The sequence below is a fragment of the Pollachius pollachius genome, assembly GCF_949987615.1.
Source record: "Pollachius pollachius genome assembly, chromosome: 2".
NCBI lineage: Eukaryota > Metazoa > Chordata > Actinopteri > Gadiformes > Gadidae > Pollachius > Pollachius pollachius.
Genome location: NC_136935.1, coordinates 30,365,742 through 30,382,701, shown reverse-complemented (window position 1 = coordinate 30,382,701; position 16,960 = coordinate 30,365,742). Strand labels below are relative to the sequence as shown.

Sequence of the window (16,960 nt, the reverse complement as noted above, 5' to 3'; positions counted from 1 at the left end):
TTTTATCACCCACTACAATTTTCTTTTTATACAAGAAAATGGGGTAAAATCCTCTTTGAAACCATTGGCTTTAACACAATTGTAATTGCATGGCATTGTAGCGTGAAGAATACTTCAGCTACAATTGCCAACAAACGACAAATACTTTAGCTTCACTTTAAAAATGTAAATGTAAAACCCCCAACCCAAAGTAAAAAAGGCTAGCACTTTTTAAAGATTAAAGTCACACTCATATCATTCGTTATCAGATAAACTCTAGACTTGGAAAAATAAATCAACAAAGTAATTTTGACGATGGGAGTTGCGGACTGAAATGTTGGCAATATACAAGTAATGTGGCTTGAATTAAGCAGCAGTATCGTCTTAGGAGTTTTGCACTCCCTCACCTAGATAAGCATTTAAATGAAAATCAAGCTGACAGCACAATAGGAGACTCAGAGGCCTTGCATGCCTGCATTTACAGTTTCATGCATCGTATTCACACAAATAACGAATGAAAGGGACGGGTTTTTCTCATTACTATCTCGGATTATGGCAAGGGACGCTATGAAACTGGAGTAAACATGTAAAGTGAAATCTGAAAGCCTCAAAGTTTGTTTTGTGATTAAGAAAAGTTAAACATACTGCGGTTTGCGTAAAGGTAGGAATATTCACTATTTTGCACACTGCCCTCTGTATCAGGATGTAGTCAAAAAACAGCAATAGCCTTTCGCTCCCATTTAAAATACTAAACTCATCCCACTCACTATTCAGATTAAATGGAACGTTCCCAGTTATGGAATTGCATTGGTATGTGGCATTGAACATTATGAAAAAAAAGTATGATAAAAAAATATAAATTACTTGTATGTAACTACCAGTAATGTGTACCATTGTTATTTTTTTACATCTCTGTTGATGTTTACTGCAACTTGATGAAAAAATAACCACATCATTTTCGTGTTTGTGGTATATTATGAGCCATCTTACTGTAGTTGTTTTGCCTTTTTATTTTTTAATTTAAGAAACAACATGTATGGCACTTCTATGAATTAAATACAAATAAAAATATTATTACATGATGGATACATAGATTATGAATACATTATTCTTTATTTTTGTGAGGCCCACCTTTTTTCTGTACCAGGGATTATTCACAAAAAAACAAATGGACAATATTCTTATAGATCTTGACTTTCAACTACAATCAAAGCTATTCTAAAATTCTCTAGTTCTAAAATCAGAGGTTGGGTCCCAAAAAAACGAAACAGAACCAGCAATAAAATGGAGGACCACAGCACTAGTGGGTTAACTGGAAATGATATCCTAATTTAGAGGCCTTTACGTACAAATGAATAGTTTATTGAGTACAGAGTATTAACTGATTTAAATGGTTATCCTGCAGTCCTCTCCTCACTAAATTGTGTCTGTGATCTCTTGTTTTGCCCTGTCCAGAACCAGACCTGAATCCCACCTGTCCTGAAAAACAAAAAGTAATGTTATATAACATCTGGGGTTCTACCTGCAGCAGAGACAAACAGTCAGCAGCTCGCTGGATGCTACAGAGTTGTGCTTTTTCAAAGGCATACAGAAAAAATAATATTTATGGCACTTTTTAATGGAGAAATCCACATTATTTCTTTCTTCTTTTTTTTTAAATCTTTTTTGTTTCCTATTTCTTAGGAATGCTAAATAGTATTCCTGATGCTATAAAGATTGTGGCGGGGCCTGCTTTGTTTAGTTCAGAAAGAGGGAATCCATGCCGGGAAAATACTGTTGGGCTGAATGTGTCTTGGTCAGGGTCCCGTTTGCACCAGCAGAAAACGTTTGTTCAATTCAAACATAAAAAAATAACGATTTCATACTGATATAAAGAAAATAAACACAATGAACTCTATATACTGTTAATAGGTGCAAATTCGGCAAATCCACAACAGACAAATCTCAAAATAAACAATAGAGAAAAACAAAAAAGTGAAATCTGCAAGGTGAAATCCTTCAACACAAAAACAAGTTCACTAGTAAAAACAAACCATCCCAAATAATTCTCTTCATGCTTCGACACGAAAAAGCAGCAACATATACAGTCTGTTTGAGTCCGTATGCCTCCTCCGCGTCTCTCTCTTTATTTGTATTTCTTTTTCTCTTTTTTGCATTCTCTCGTCAACCCAACCAATCGATGCGACCAATTACAGGCCGCCCCCCCTGGCTCCGTCTCCTCCCACCCTGCATTGTGTTCCCCCAGCCCCCTCCCTACCCTCCCACCCCACCCTCCCCCTCTGCTCCGTCCCGCTCCCTCCTCATGGCTTCTTGCATTTGCCTTTCTTCTCGCGCTGCTGGAACTTCCTGAGCCGGCGCGCCCACGTGTCCCTCCACTGGATGACCAGGCTGCCCTTGTCCGCCACCACGCCCCCCTGCCCGGGGGAGTCCTCGTCGTTGCCCAGCAGCAGGTACTTCTTGCCCGGCTTGATCTTTGGACACTTGCAGGCCACGTCCTTGGCCCGCACCCACAGGATCTGGTCGCCGCGGCGGATGCGGCTCTCGCCCTGCTTGTAGACGGAGATGATGTTGACGGTGAACTTCCACCACTCGCCCGCTTTGTCCGCCTTCAGGATGTGCACCTGGACGGCTGGGGGGTCGGAGAGGGAGAGGGAGAGAGAGAGAGAGAGAGAGAGAGAGAGGAAGTGAAAGAGAAAGAGGGCGGGGGGTGAGCGTGAATGGAAGTGTTTCCACTGTGATACAATACATTATTTAGCACCCACTGTGCTTTTTAGGCACAGTGACTTTAAGCTACTTTCACACCCTTCGGTCCCAGATTGTGTCCCTGTGCGGAGTTGTATTTACTATTTCCATCTCTCTTTGGTCTCCTTTACACAAAAACACTATGTTGCCGTTAGACTCCACATTATTTTATTTCATAAAATGCCTAAATTCCTCGTAATAGTTACAAAATGAATAAAAATGTCCAGTGATCAAAGGGGAAATGTTCACCTTGTGCAGTTCATATAGTGGGCCTCAAGGTCTGCAGTATAACCTCTGTGTCAAGTTTTATGTTTTTCCATTAAACCCTTCTGGGGATTCAAACCGAAGAGCTACCTCCAGTAACACTCAATGAAACAAAAGAAAAAACGCCCAAGAAAACTACAAATAACAATAATTATGTGATGCAATATCACTAAACAAGATGGTTCTGAGATGACCAGGTGACAGACGTATCCCTGACATCCGTAAAGGTAAAGGGAAAGACGTTAGATTACGTATTTTTCCATTTGAACATGAGCGAGCGAGAGAGAGATAAAACCGGCCATGGCACATGGCCAGCATTAAGGTCCATACGACACACTCCAACATCAAATGACGAATGGGCTACCACGACACACGGCAGGAAGAGGGAGGCCCGGATAAATGGACAGAAAGGGGAGATAGACAATGAGGTGGTGTTGGATCCCATCCCTCACGTTGCAGATATGCGCTAAATGGGCCGTAACTCAGCAGGGAGCCGCTCACGGCTCTCCTGTACATCGGCGCCACTCCCTCTGTGATCACCCACAGAGGACTTTCACCTCCTTCAACGGACCAAGAGACGGTGCGGGTTCATTCGATTCATGGGGCCCGCACTGCAGGCTCCTCTGCTGTGAGGGGGTGGTGGAGAAGGGGGCGTTGGGGATTCTAACCTATGAAAACCGAGGATCTGGAGCGGCATGTGGCTCTGTGTTTGGAATTGTCATTGGGGACACTTTCAATGGATTTACCATTAATTAACACTAGCTAATGTGGTAATAAGCATTAACTAGCAGTTGATTCACAGTTAACTAACGTTCTAGTAATCATTTACATATTCTATGTTGACTAATGGTGTTTTAATTAACTAAGCTAATGGTGTTAATGTAACTACGGTAATAATTGATGCATTATTTAATAGAGTTACAGTTAACCCTAATCCACTAACCCTACCGCTCACCCCCGTGCTAATGCTATTTAATAATGCTCAATACAAATGAACCAGACTACAGTGATAATCTACCGTACTCTAGTTTCAGTCATTTATCATCGCAATGCCTTTTGGCGTTTGAAAAGAGACCTGACCTTTAAAACCGATTATTGTGTCTTTAGGACACAATAATACAGAAGATATTATTTCTTATTACTTATGTTGAGAAAGCCTTTTTCTTCTTCTTCTTCTTCTTCTTCTTCTGTCTTTGGCCTTCTTCAATATTGTTTAGATATTGTTTCATAGAAATCCTGTCCGAATTGGATCCCCATTGGATTTGATCAACAGGGAGAAGGTTAAAAGACGTGCCAGCTCTCCATTCATTAACACGCCAATTCCTGGGTATACGCTGCCATGGAAACGGTCGTAAAGAGGCCATCGTTGACTACCCGAACCCTACTGTTGGTTGTATATGAGGGGTTTGACCTGATGGTGACCTCTGTCCCCATCAGCCTGACCATCACCTGCCACCACCGGAAGGCTCTGTTTGACAAACCCCATCATCCCTATAAACACATAACTGCATATGAATGCACAATCCGTAGACAACGAGACAAGATCTCAGCATTGGAAGCGCTCTGGTTACCGCTTGTAGTAAGAGATGTCTGGACCAATCACGTTTGAGCTTTGGTCGCATGCAGGTAAACAGTCACTTCTTATTGCCCCAGATCCCCCTCCCCCCGATGAGAGGGAGTGTAGATGATGACCTGCGTACCCATGAGGGGAATGCTGGCTGCTGTTGGTTTGGAGGGGGGTCATTCATGTTCATTTGCTCAACACAACGTCCCGTCCCCCCCTTGACCTCCCTGTAAGTGTGTGGTGTGTGTGTGTGTTTGTGTGTGTACACACGTCAGACCCGCTTGTAGGGCACTTCCTTACGCAGCATCATGCCTCACCCCCCCGCTGGGAGGACCTGCTGAGTTGACTTTCCTTTTGGGCTCTTTGTTTGTCTTGTTGACCGCAGTGTTTGGTGTTGGAGCAGTAAATCACTGCGCTGTGGTCGGCCTGGCGGTTTGTTTGCAGTGGTTGCAGTGATGCGTCTTGCTGCTAGAACGATGGGTCGGACACGTAGCTCAGCACTGCTGCCAAAGTGCCCATGGGCAGAAATAGGATTTAAAATGGTGTCAGACCATTGTTTATTATGTATCCTCAGAAATATGTGGGATTGCAAACCCAGAAATACACACAGTTGAGTGTGTGCATGTATGAGTGAGCGTTGTGCCTCACGTCAGGTATAAACCACGACAGGGTGTTCCGTTACTGGAAAACAATGTACACCAGGGTGGTGATGCTGCTGAGGCTTACCATCCCCAAAGTACATTATTTACATTATCTTCTAATAAGGGGACAGCCCGTCTGGGTTTATTCTACTTGTACCAACAATGATTCAATATTAGTGAATTTCATCAATAACAGGATTTGCTTTTATTAATGTCCTAATCAGCTGAAATGTTAAAACCCTCGCCGCTTTGGGAATATTGATTTTGCGTTGTCAAGGAAACATCTGGTTGATCGTTGTATTTGAGCCTTGTTGATAATGTTGAAAGGGGTTGTAGGGCATTGATTAGGAAGTGTTAAAAGAAAGGGGTGTCCCGTTGGAACGTTATCCACCCATGGGGATCAAGTCTTTAACGATGCTGTGGTATAAGATACTGCAGCACATCACAAGGCTGGCACAGCGCTGCATGGCCTGGCTCTGGGGCAGGATCCATCCACACCTCCTCAAAACAAATGGAAACCATGGAACAATGCCTTCCACACACACACACACACACACACACAGACACACACACACACACACACACACACACACACACACACACACACACACACACAGATACAGTTCCTACGGTGGTCCAAGGTAACAGCCTTCCTCCAACCAGGATGTAATGGGGGGGGGATTGGGAAAGGAAGGGGGGGGGGGGGATTGGAGGGCAGGATGGAAAGAGGAGGGAGCACAGGTCAGGCATCTAAAATGGAGGGACGGAGGAATGCATACTAAGCCTACACACCACCGCCCAACACCACCACCACCACCACCACCACCACCACCACCACCTCCACCTCCACCTCCACCTCCACCTCCACCACCCACACAGTGGCAGGCTGTGGGCAGGGATGGGACAGGTCAGTCGGGGGTCACCAGGGGTCAACGGGGGATAACACACAACCCCTGAATGAGGACCTCTTACAGACCACTGTCACACACAGAATCCGCTTTATCCGCCGGGGTCTTCGAACACCCACTGGGCCGTCCACCCAGAGACCCTCCGCCTCACCCTAATACCTACATCTGTCTCACTCTCTCTTCTCTCTGCCTGTCTCTCCAGCCGTGTCCCGCCCCTCCCCGGGGTGAGGTGTGTTTGATGCTTTGTGTCTGGGCTGAGACGGGACAGGAGTCCCGTCTCAATCAGTCCCGCCGCCCTGCTAGGACCTTCCTCTGCCCGGGTCCTGTTAGGACCTTCCTCTGCCCCCCTGCCCGGTGGCGGGGTGTGGGCCCTGCCCCATCGTGGGACCTGCCCCGTCCGGGCTCATTTTGTTTTAATTGAGGATGACCTTAAAAGGTGTTTTCGCACCATGTCACAAAAAAACAATGTTTTTTTGTGACATGGTGCGATGGGGCTGAATACTTTGAACGGGCGTGTTGTTTGAACCATATTATTATTTGTATGTGTGTAGAATAGAGTTGTTTCCATTTCAACAACTAGATATATTTTCATTTAGACAGGGTTCCTCTCCACAACCTGTGAGCAATGAAATTGAGGTCAACATCAACTCACTGATGTTATTCTCCTCCTTGTAGCTTAAGACGGGAGGGGTCCTCAACAACAGAGAGACCAATAAAATTGTGGATCCAAAAGATACAACGTTGGTCAGGCAAAAGAACCAGACCAAAATGAATAGGAGCAGTGCTGTGCCTTCATTGTACCACTCACCATAATCCTTCTTGCAGTATTTCTTCATGTTGATCTTCAGTTTGCCTTTAGACGCCTTGCAGTAGGAGTCACAGTCTGTGAAGAGAGATGAAGAGAGAGGCAGAGGGAGAAGGGAGATACGTTGTGTTATTAAAACAGCTCGCACACAATAAGGATTTTGACAGCAGGTTTTCAGCTCTGTGCTTCATATGCATGTCTGGTGTCATTGTGTTCTCAAGAAAAGCCTTCTGCAGGAGAATGGGCACGACTGCTGCAGCATAGAAAATAACACAATAGCAGTGTGTGTGTGTGTGTGTGTGTGTGTGTGTGTGTGTGTGTGTGTGTGTGTGTGTGTGTGTGTGTGTGTGGGGTGCGTGTGGTATTTGAGTTCACGCCCCATGGCCCCTTTGACGTCTACAACCCCAATGCATTATGGGCAAGCGGCTCTTCTGCACCAGCCAGGGGTCAAGGCGGTGAAGGCAGCAGATAGAACTTCTTGAAGAACCTCGCTAATTAACCTCTGTAACGTGGCAGACCCCCTCTCTACACACACACACACACACACACACACACAGCCCCCACAAACACAAACCACGTCAAGGGAAACTGTGAGCCTGCTCTATTAAAAACGTACACTCACACACACACACACACACACACACACACACACACACACACACACCTGATGCTCTCAACTTATATCTTTCTCCCTTTTTCAATCTACCCGGTACCTACCTCTCACTCTCTCTCTCTCTCTCTCTCCTCTCTCTCTCTCTCTCTCTCGCTCTCTCTCTCTCTCTCTCTCTCTCTCTCTCTCGCTCTCTCTCACGTCAAGGGCCCACCAAAGACCATGTCAAGCTCATGCATTTATTGCAGTGTGAACCCGAGGGGTAGGAGGGGGGAGGGGTCGCTGCCACACACAGAGAGGTCAAGGAAGGGAAAATTACCCACCCATGAAAGAGCTAGGAATAGTGTGTGGTTGTGTGTGTGCACACACATTTGTGTGTCTGCATGGAGGAACCAGCCTTAATGTGTTGCTGTTATATTTCGTTTTTCATAGTTGAACTGAAAGATGTCTGGACAGACGGACTGGATAGATGGCTAATGTTCCACAGGAGGGGGACTGCAACTTCCAGGCAACCTGAATATGAGCAAACCTTGTGGCCGTGACCAGATCTTCGCCCCCTGCCCTCCGCTCCTCTTTATCCTCTATGAATAGGTTGCCAGGGGAAACCACGGGGCAGTAAAAAATGCACCCGAAACAGCACAAGGGGACATGGTCGGCTTGCGCGGGGATGAAGAAGAGGAGGGTGGAGTCACGACCGGGGGGAGGACATTGGATTCCTCAAAAGGGCAGGACACAGCGACAAGAAGAGTACACAAACAAGACAAATAACAAGACCAGGAAGCAGATCCACTGCGCTGCCGCGGAGCAAGACGCAAGACCACTGCGGCGGCGGAACCCAAGCCCTGCCCCTACAAGTCCCAGCGAACAGCGGCTGTGTGACGGGTCTCTATCCCGAGGGCCTGATTACCATGTTGAGGGGGCCCCTCCCCCCCCACCCCTGTCGTCGATGGAAAGGCACCTTTGTTTCCTCCGTGCACCCCACCTCCACCCTCCCCAGCATCCTTGATTCCGTTCATGATACTCTCCTCTTGCTGGGCTCTCCTTATTCCCCATTAGTCCCCCCACCCGGTGCCCGTCCCCGCTGAGAGCGCCCCGCGACAGAGCAGTCCCCTACTGCGAGGACAAATGTTCTTATTGTGCGTGGCCTCGGCCGGGGGAGGCGGGGGCCCATCGGGGCTCCACTGTAACCCTGCGTGTTCAAGGGTGCCGTTTGTTACCAGCCCCGCTTTGTGTCCGCCCCCCTGTTAAGGCTTCTCTTTTTCTCTTTGGACAAAAAAATAGGAGAAGAAGAAAGGGGGGGAGGGGGGGGGGGGGGGGCTTTTAATTCACATCATTAGCGAGCGGTATCCTGAGATTCCACTCAGCGCTGATGACCACTTCCTCCTGAGACAGCTCTCTGGCTCGGCTGCCGAGATGGTGGAAAATGAGCCGGCGCACTCGACCGGGGACGTGTCCACAGAAGTGGTGTGGCGTGGACACACGCACGTGACGCCAGAGGAAGTACCATTCCACTTAGTTCTCCACTTTGACTTCTCTAAATGTAAACTGAACAGAAGTGTTTATAAAGATACTGCTCTAAAGGACAAAAATGCTGAGTATCATTAGCTTAAGCTGAGTCTCCCCCAGATTGTACTAAGGGGTTTTCTATGGAGTGGTTCTGTGGCTCCGGAGACAGGCCCGGTGTGAGCGGCCAGGCTACAGGGCCAACAATGGGACAGAGATGCAGCGTAACCTCCCTGGGACATGGAGGTGTGAATAGGGCCCCAGGAGGAGGGCATTATCCTCCCTCAAGCAGACTGTTTGAGAAACAAATTGGGGCAAATAAAGCATGTAATTAGATTATAGGGCCCAGTGTGCTGCCCGGTATAGCGGAGCCATGCCCTGCTCTGCTGTTGGCTGAGCATGGGCCTGTAGTGCTGCAGCTGGTCCCAGGCCAGCCCACCAGAGAGAGAGACAGAGAGGGGGGAGGAGAGGGGGAGGAGAGGGGAGAGAGAGAGGGAGAGAGAGGAGAGAGACAGAGAGGGGGAGAGGGAGAGAGGGGGGGGAGAGAGGAGGAGAGGGGAGTGAGAGGAGGAGAAAGACAGCGAGGGGGAGAGAAAGAGAGGGGGAGTGAGAGGATGAGAGGGGGAGAGGGAAGGGGAGAGAGAAAGAGAGAGGGGGAGAGAGAGGAGGAGTGGATGAGAGAGAGGGAGAGAGAAAGAGAGGGGGAGAGAGAAAGAGAGAGGGGGAGAGAGAGGAGGAGAGAGACAGGGGGAGAGGAAGAGAGGGGGAATGAGAGGATGAGGGGGAGAGAGAGGAGGAGAGGGGAGAGAGAAGGGGAGAGAAGAAGAGAGAGGGGGAGAGAGAGAGGGGGAGAGAGAAGGGGAGAGAAGAAGAGAGAGTGGGAGAGAGAGAGGGGGAGAGAGAAAGACAGAGGAGGAGAGATAGGTAGAGGAGAGAAAGGAGAGGGGAGGGAAAGAAAATTAGACAAAGTGAGAAATGAAGTTATATAATGAGACACACCTATTTTTTCTTTCTGTTGCTCTGAATTTGTATATTTAATTTACTCCCTATTACAACCTACCCCTCCATATATCAATACTTCGCTCTTTCCCCCTCTCTCTTTAATTTGCTCTCTATTCTCTTTTGCCAGTGGGCAATAAATGGAGAGGAGGGGGGGGAGAGACTAAGAGAGAGAAATAAAGACGAGAGAAGAGAGATTGACAGATACAGAGAGGGGATTGGGAAGAGGGAAAGTTAGAAAGAGATGGAGAGAGGGGATTGGGAAGAGGGAAAGTTAGAAAGAGATGGAGAGAGGGAGAGAGAGAGGGGGGGGAGAAGAGATATGTATAGTAAATTGTGTGAAGGAGGGGGGAGTCCCGCCTCTTGCTCGCTAAGCTTTTGTCCGTGAGTATAGTATCGTTTGTTTTCTCTCCATGCAGAGACCCTCACTGGCCCAAGATATTGTTTAAGATTCCTGAGCCGATAGCTGCAGTGCGAGGCCTTTTGGCTCAGCTCAGCTGCTGCAGACTGGGCTGCCCCCTGGATCACTGTTCACTGTAGAGTTTGTGGGCACTCCGGCTGGCAGTGACGGTGTAACAAAACAAACAGGAGAAAGATAGCAAGGACGTTCTGACTTCGTCGCTCCTTCTGGTTTTTTATGACCCGGTTTGGTAATAAGACCCCGGCATGAAATGAGTGTGAGACACAGTCCTCCTCCTCCTTCTGAACAGGGTGTGTGGAATCCCAGTCATGCCCCAAAAATCTAGGGAGGAGTTCCATCACAACATCTGATCACTTCCAGCCATGGAGACCTACACACACACACACACACACACACACACACACACACACACACACACACACACACACACACACACACACACTCACACATACACACACACACACGTTTACATTCAGACTCATGCATGCCCACACACGCACGCACACTCACACACAGATGCACACGCACACACAACCACACACACACACACAGAGGCATGGGCTGCTCCCTGTTATCTTCCACGATCATCCTCATCATCATTATCATCATCCCCCCCGTGTCCTCCTCCTCCTCCTCCTCATCATCGTCGGTTGCTTTCACAGTCTGTACGTCTCCTGAGAGACGGGTCTGGCGGTCTTGGGGTCTGGGGGGGCGCGCCATCACAGGTCACCAGTGGTTAATCCCCTCCACATTGCGTTGCCACGCAGACATCTCTGTCATAACCCCGTGGGAGTGGCGGCTCACACCATCCGTGACCCAGCAGCACAATGTGTGTTTTGTCTGGGCCGCGCCAGCGGAGGTATTCGCCACGCATTCCAGCCTCCATGTGTTCACGGCCAAGGGAGTGTGTGTGTGTGTGTGTGTGTGTGTGTGTGTGTGTGTGTGTGTGTGTGTAGGGAGAGTATGGGGGTTGCTTTGAGACAAATTAATATCCACTCCGTTTTCTCCCCAAGACCCTCCGTCAAGCCATTCTGTCCAACGCCCCCATCCCAAAACCACCACCGCCGTCTCCAACGGCCTGTCCACCCCCCTCTCCAACCCCCTGTCTACGACTATGTCCACCCCCCTTACACCCTCTGTCCACCACTCTGTCCACTACTCTGTCCACCACTGCCCTGTCAACAGCTCTGTGCCCCCCGCTCCACCCATCCATGCCTCCCATGGCACCCCAGCTGTCCCCTCTGTGGTGCTCAGTGTTCTGCATGCGTTTTGCTTCCCCAGTCTCCTAGTCCTGTATACCCTGCTCCTTCCTTCCCAGTCATGTCTTTATCTTATCCATTCTTTCCATTTCTCTTCCTCCCTTGCTATCATCCTTCTGTTTTTCACTTTTTCCTTTCTTTTTGGTTTGATGTGGTTCTATCGCTTCCCTGTTATGGGTTTCTTCGGCCTCTTCCTCTTCCCTGAAGAGGACAGAGCGTGGGGTCTGCTGCGTGGCTGTAGGGCCAGAGGACAGAGGACAGAGCGCGGGGTCTAACAGCAGGGACCTCCTCTGTTCAGTCAGATCAAGGCCGGTCCTGAAGGCCCATAACCCTGGAGATGCCCGCTGCTCTGCCCCCTGTTGCGCTGACCCAGCGGTGTGTGGGTGGTCCGCGGGGGGTAGAGGTTCTGTCATAAGCAGCGTGTCCATCAAGGTTCTCCACCTCTAGCCGACCCCTCGTCAGAGCCCATTATACGGAGGGCCGCCTCTGAAGCCGCCTATTGTCTGTCGTCGGACTGCTGTGGAAAAGGGTGGCCGTAGCTAGATGAGGAGGGTTGCCGGTTTGAATCCTCCTCCCCCGCCCTGAGGACTCGAGGATTCACTGTATTTGTGTGGACTCAATATGGGTTTGAATGGCAGTGTATGAAGTGTATTGAATGCAGGCCGCGGGCAGCCACCCCCCTCAAGTGGTAACAGTACAGGATCAATGATGGATGTCTCCGGGTGATCCACGAATGCCACACCATATTCAAACATATCCTTTTTTTTTTAAGATGAGCACTTGCATTTTTGCAAGATTACGTTTGTGCCGTCTTTTGAAAAGTGACATTCCTTCACTTGTCTCAACCTAGATTCCCCCCTCCCCCCCCCGCCCCGTTGAGGTGCGGAAAATTAGGTTACGCCCCTAAAAAGTGGACGCATTCCTGCGTAGAGGAATGATGGGGGGGGGGGGGGGGGGGGGGCAGAGGAACTATGTACTATCATGGAGGGGGTAGATACTCCTGCACCACCCACAGAGCCCCCTGAAGCCTAGGCGTGAAACTCAAGAGGGGGATGGGGGGAGGGTGGGAGAGAGCAGGATGGGGGGGGAGGGGGAGAAGGAGGTTGAAAGTAGAAGTAGAAGAAGAAACGGTTTTTGGGGGGGTGTAGGTTGGGGGGGTGGTTACAGCAGCACCCTGACCGCGCTGTCAATCCTAGCTGTCAGAGACGCCTGAGGGACCTCCGAGATCCCCCACAACAGCTGCAGGAGAACCCCCCCCCCTCGGGAGCCTCTCACACACACACACAAACACACACACACACACACACATACACACACACACACATACACACGTTCACATACCGATGAAGGCGCTCACACACAAAGACATTGTGTGTGAATTCATCATCCAAAACAGACACTGTGATTGGACAGACAAGTTGTGTGCAATGTCCTTTTTCAGTAAAACTCGGTTATTGAAACACCCTATCCCTATGTAGAAATATGGGAAGAATCCCATATCGATAATTTCAGGAATTTACTGCTGGCAGAGATGCCAACTAGCAAGTAAGGCTAACCCATGACTCTCTACCCGACAGTAACTAAGTCAAACAACTTGTGCTAGCTACTCTGACCTACCCACGGCCTGTCTACAGCAAGACTTGTGATCTTCAGACCTAGCCTTGATTTAATGCTGGCACCATAACGTGTGTGGCGCCTTCTGAAAATAACATGCATCCAAACCACAATCAGATCAGCGATGAAGAACACCGCCCACTTTTCCACACACGCACTGTGTCACACAGATACACATGGACACATGTGCAAGCAGACACAAGCACGCGTGTGCATTCCTGGATGTGTGAAGAGGACAGTGCAAGGCAACAGGAATTCATCCCGTGCAGGATGACTCCGTTTTTCCACCGCGGGGAGGAACAGAGGAGGAACAGAACCTACATCCTGTGTTTGCAGGCAATTCACAGAAGCTACGTCTCGCCTTTTGTTGGCATCACATGTGTCAATTTCCTATCCAAGGCCCTCCAGGTTTACAGTGCTCACATAGTAAACATCTCCGTTTCCATGCGTTGGATCCTTCTGCAATGGATGATATACGGTTGTAGGACTGACGCTCCAGAAGGTGTAGTCGTGGAAACAGCTTTGCGTCTGTGTTCAAAACCTGACGTCAGACATCCTTCAACAAGAGGCACAATCTCCAGATGCTGAAGTGTGACATCACTGTAAGTCACTAAGGATAAAAATGATCTGATGCTCAATTACTTAATATTTGAATAGCTGTTGTTTTGAGAGTTCAGTAGTTTTGTAAACACATTCATAAAACTACCCTTTAGACCAGTATGTAGGGCAGAATCTCATTCAAAACAAGGAATTATTAATAAAACAACATGATGTATCCTTCACTGAATCAGGGCTAGGCTTGTTTTTCCTACAGTTCCCAGCATCAAAACTACCATAGAACCATCACCCTCCTATTCCCAGCATTAAAACAATCATAGAACCATCACCCTCCTCTTCCTCCCAGCATTCAACTACCTTAGAACCATCCACTCCACTGCTCAGCATTCAAACTACCATAGAACCATCCACTCCTCTGCTCAGCATTCAAACTACCATAGAACCATCCACTCCTCTGCTCAGCATTCAAACTACCATAGAACCATCCACTCCTCTGCTCAGCATTCAAACTACCATAGAACCATCCACTCCTCTGCTCAGCATTAAAAGTACCTGAGAACCATCACCCTCCTCTTCTCAGCATTTAAACTACCGCAGAACCCTCACCCTCCTCTTTGTCCCAGCATTACACTAGCATAGAACCCTCACCCTCCTTTTCTGACACCAAACATATGTGAAAGTGAAAGCAAGAGATAGGAAAGAATTGGTAAGAGACATCAGAAAAAAATTAGAGAAGGTGCAGGGGGGGGGGGGGGGGAGAAGACAGGATGATCTAGTGAGAGGAAGAGAGAGAGAGAGAAATCCAAAGGCAGCCAATCAGGACAGCCGCCTGAGCCCTGGAGCTGCAGTGTCCTGCTGGGCCGCAGTTAGACGCATTAATTGGCTGAAGTGGGAGAGATTAAAGCAGAGCCATGTCAGAGCTCTGCTAATTGATTTAATATTCATGAAATACTAATAACCACGCGGGAAGGCAACAGGGAACCAATTTCCACTTGATGCCGTGTTTTCACACCCGCTCAGGAAGAAATAATATTTTGGCAAGGGGTTGGCGGGAAGTCTTGGGAACTCCCAAACTGGCTCCCAGCCTCCTCACCCCCTTCCCCCTCCCCCCTCCCTCTCTCCCTGATCCTATTAGCATTCTGATTTTTTTCCTGCACGAGTTGATGTCCTACGAACTACAGCACAGTGTGGTCATGTACGCATCTTCTCACGTGCATCATCCCCAAACCGCTCCATAGTTCAGGTGATAGTGGAGGACATCTACATCCTGTGTGTCCTGGAGAAGATGCAGCAACAGTAGTTGAAACCCATACACTGTATCCCGTTAGTTAGTAAAGGTACGAGGACTCACCGGAGGGCTCCTGCGTGCTGCTGGCCGTCGTCGTGGGAGGTGCGACAGGAATCTCTGCTCCGGGGGAAACGTGACACAGGACACAAAGCAACATCGGTTCCATCACGTTGAGCAAACTCTGCTCATATCAATCATATTTGATTAATATCCACAGTAGTACAATCAATGAACAGTCATAACTTGCGTGCATGTGAATTTGTTTGTTTGTGTGTGTGTGACTGCTCTGCACACGCATGTGTTTTTCATGCGTGCCGGTGTAGGAACTGAAACCTAAAATAGGTATAAGGAATATCGTCGGCCCATTCGATGTGTTTGTTTCGCATCCTTTTCCTCTGTTCGACAGACAAGCCTTTCATGTTATCGTAAGTGTTGGGCAATTTTACTGTTATAGGGGCCTGCAGTCAGGAAGAAGAACCACTGTATCCTTACAGCCGGCTCAGGTGGAGAAAAAACCAACAACTCGGAAGATTAGATCAAAAGGGGAACACCGGCCTCCATTCGATGTGCGGGCTGAGAACGATGTTACTGTTCTAATCTGTTCTCCTCCCTGTCTGCTTCCTTCAGGCACCCGTAGGACCAGCTGCCCTGGGGAGGGGGGGGGGGGGGCAACTGAAACACCAGCTCTTTTAGACTCCATTCTCAAGTCTTCCTCTCTAATCGTGTGTGTGTGTTTGGGTGTGTGCGTGCATGCCCGTGCACGTGTGTGTGGTAGGAAGTGGACACTGGGAGAAAGCCATGCGTGAAGCAGGCCCCTATTATCTCTAAAGCGGAGCCGGATGACAACAGATGACACAGAGATACACACACTCACACACTCACTCACTCACACACTCACACACCCTCAAACACACAAACACTCACACACAAAACGCTGAAGATTGCAACTTTGTTAGTGTGGGCAGGGGAGAAGAGGGCTAAGATAAGGCCCTTAAGTGCTGAGTGGCAAACAGGGACTTTGTTGAGACACAACAATGAATGGAAGCTCAGAAGGTACAAAAGAACGGCAGGCTGTGGGGGAGGGGGCTTCAACAGCACTTGTGTTATAGCTGCGCTGCTTAGATAACACAAGGAAATAACCTCTTATTTTCACACAAAAAATACCATTCTCCATTCCAGAGTAGGAAAATGCATTATTCATTAGACTTGTATTCCAGCTCTGTCTGCTTGATCTCCCTGGTTCTATGGGGGACTTTATTTAACAACTTGGCATGACAGATGAGATTTTCCAAAAGCATTTGATCAAATCATCCGTCAGTTCGCGGAACAATAAGTGAACAGTTTTCGAGAGATTTCCACACAATCTCCACTGGGACAGGGAGTGTTCTGCTGACGTGCAAGTTATTCCCTGCTCGCCGTTCCCATAGATACTAAAACCATTTGTCAAATAGATATTTACTGATGTACTGTACATATGGTCAGTGCATCTTTCACTTAATCTCTCCCCCGCATTTTGAATTACTGTAACTTTTAGGGACGTGTATTTCCCAAATGTACGCAAATTCATAGTGACTGTGAGGCACTGCCATAATCCCACACATGCCATAATGTTTATTTGTGGACATAAAACAGAACCAACCATATGTTGAAATGTATCGACAACAATGGCCGCTCTGGCTGCCAATAGGGAGGAGCTGTTGATGCTCGACGTGGGCCTAGCCGTCTTCCAAGCAGGACCGGAGCCACCACGCACGGCCCTGTAAGTCAGGGAGCATGTTTCCTATAACCAGCTCGTGTGGATTCTG

General features: G+C 48.4%; 1 protein-coding gene across 1 annotated transcript in view; it reads right to left on the bottom strand.

Moving 5' to 3' along the window:
- Positions 1–2,279: 2,279 nt before the first annotated feature.
- Positions 2,280–16,960, bottom strand: part of LOC307071178 (netrin-1) — a gene marked incomplete at its 3' end in the record, with an annotated part of 52,957 nt that continues 38,276 nt past the window's right edge. Inside the window, exons 5-7 of the mRNA XM_079730096.1 lie at positions 15,219–15,272; positions 6,907–6,981; positions 2,280–2,608 (exon numbers count right to left, since the gene is read on the bottom strand). Coding sequence (XP_079586222.1) covers positions 2,280–2,608; positions 6,907–6,981; positions 15,219–15,272 — 458 coding nt within the window. The remainder of the gene's footprint in view (positions 2,609–6,906; positions 6,982–15,218; positions 15,273–16,960) is intronic.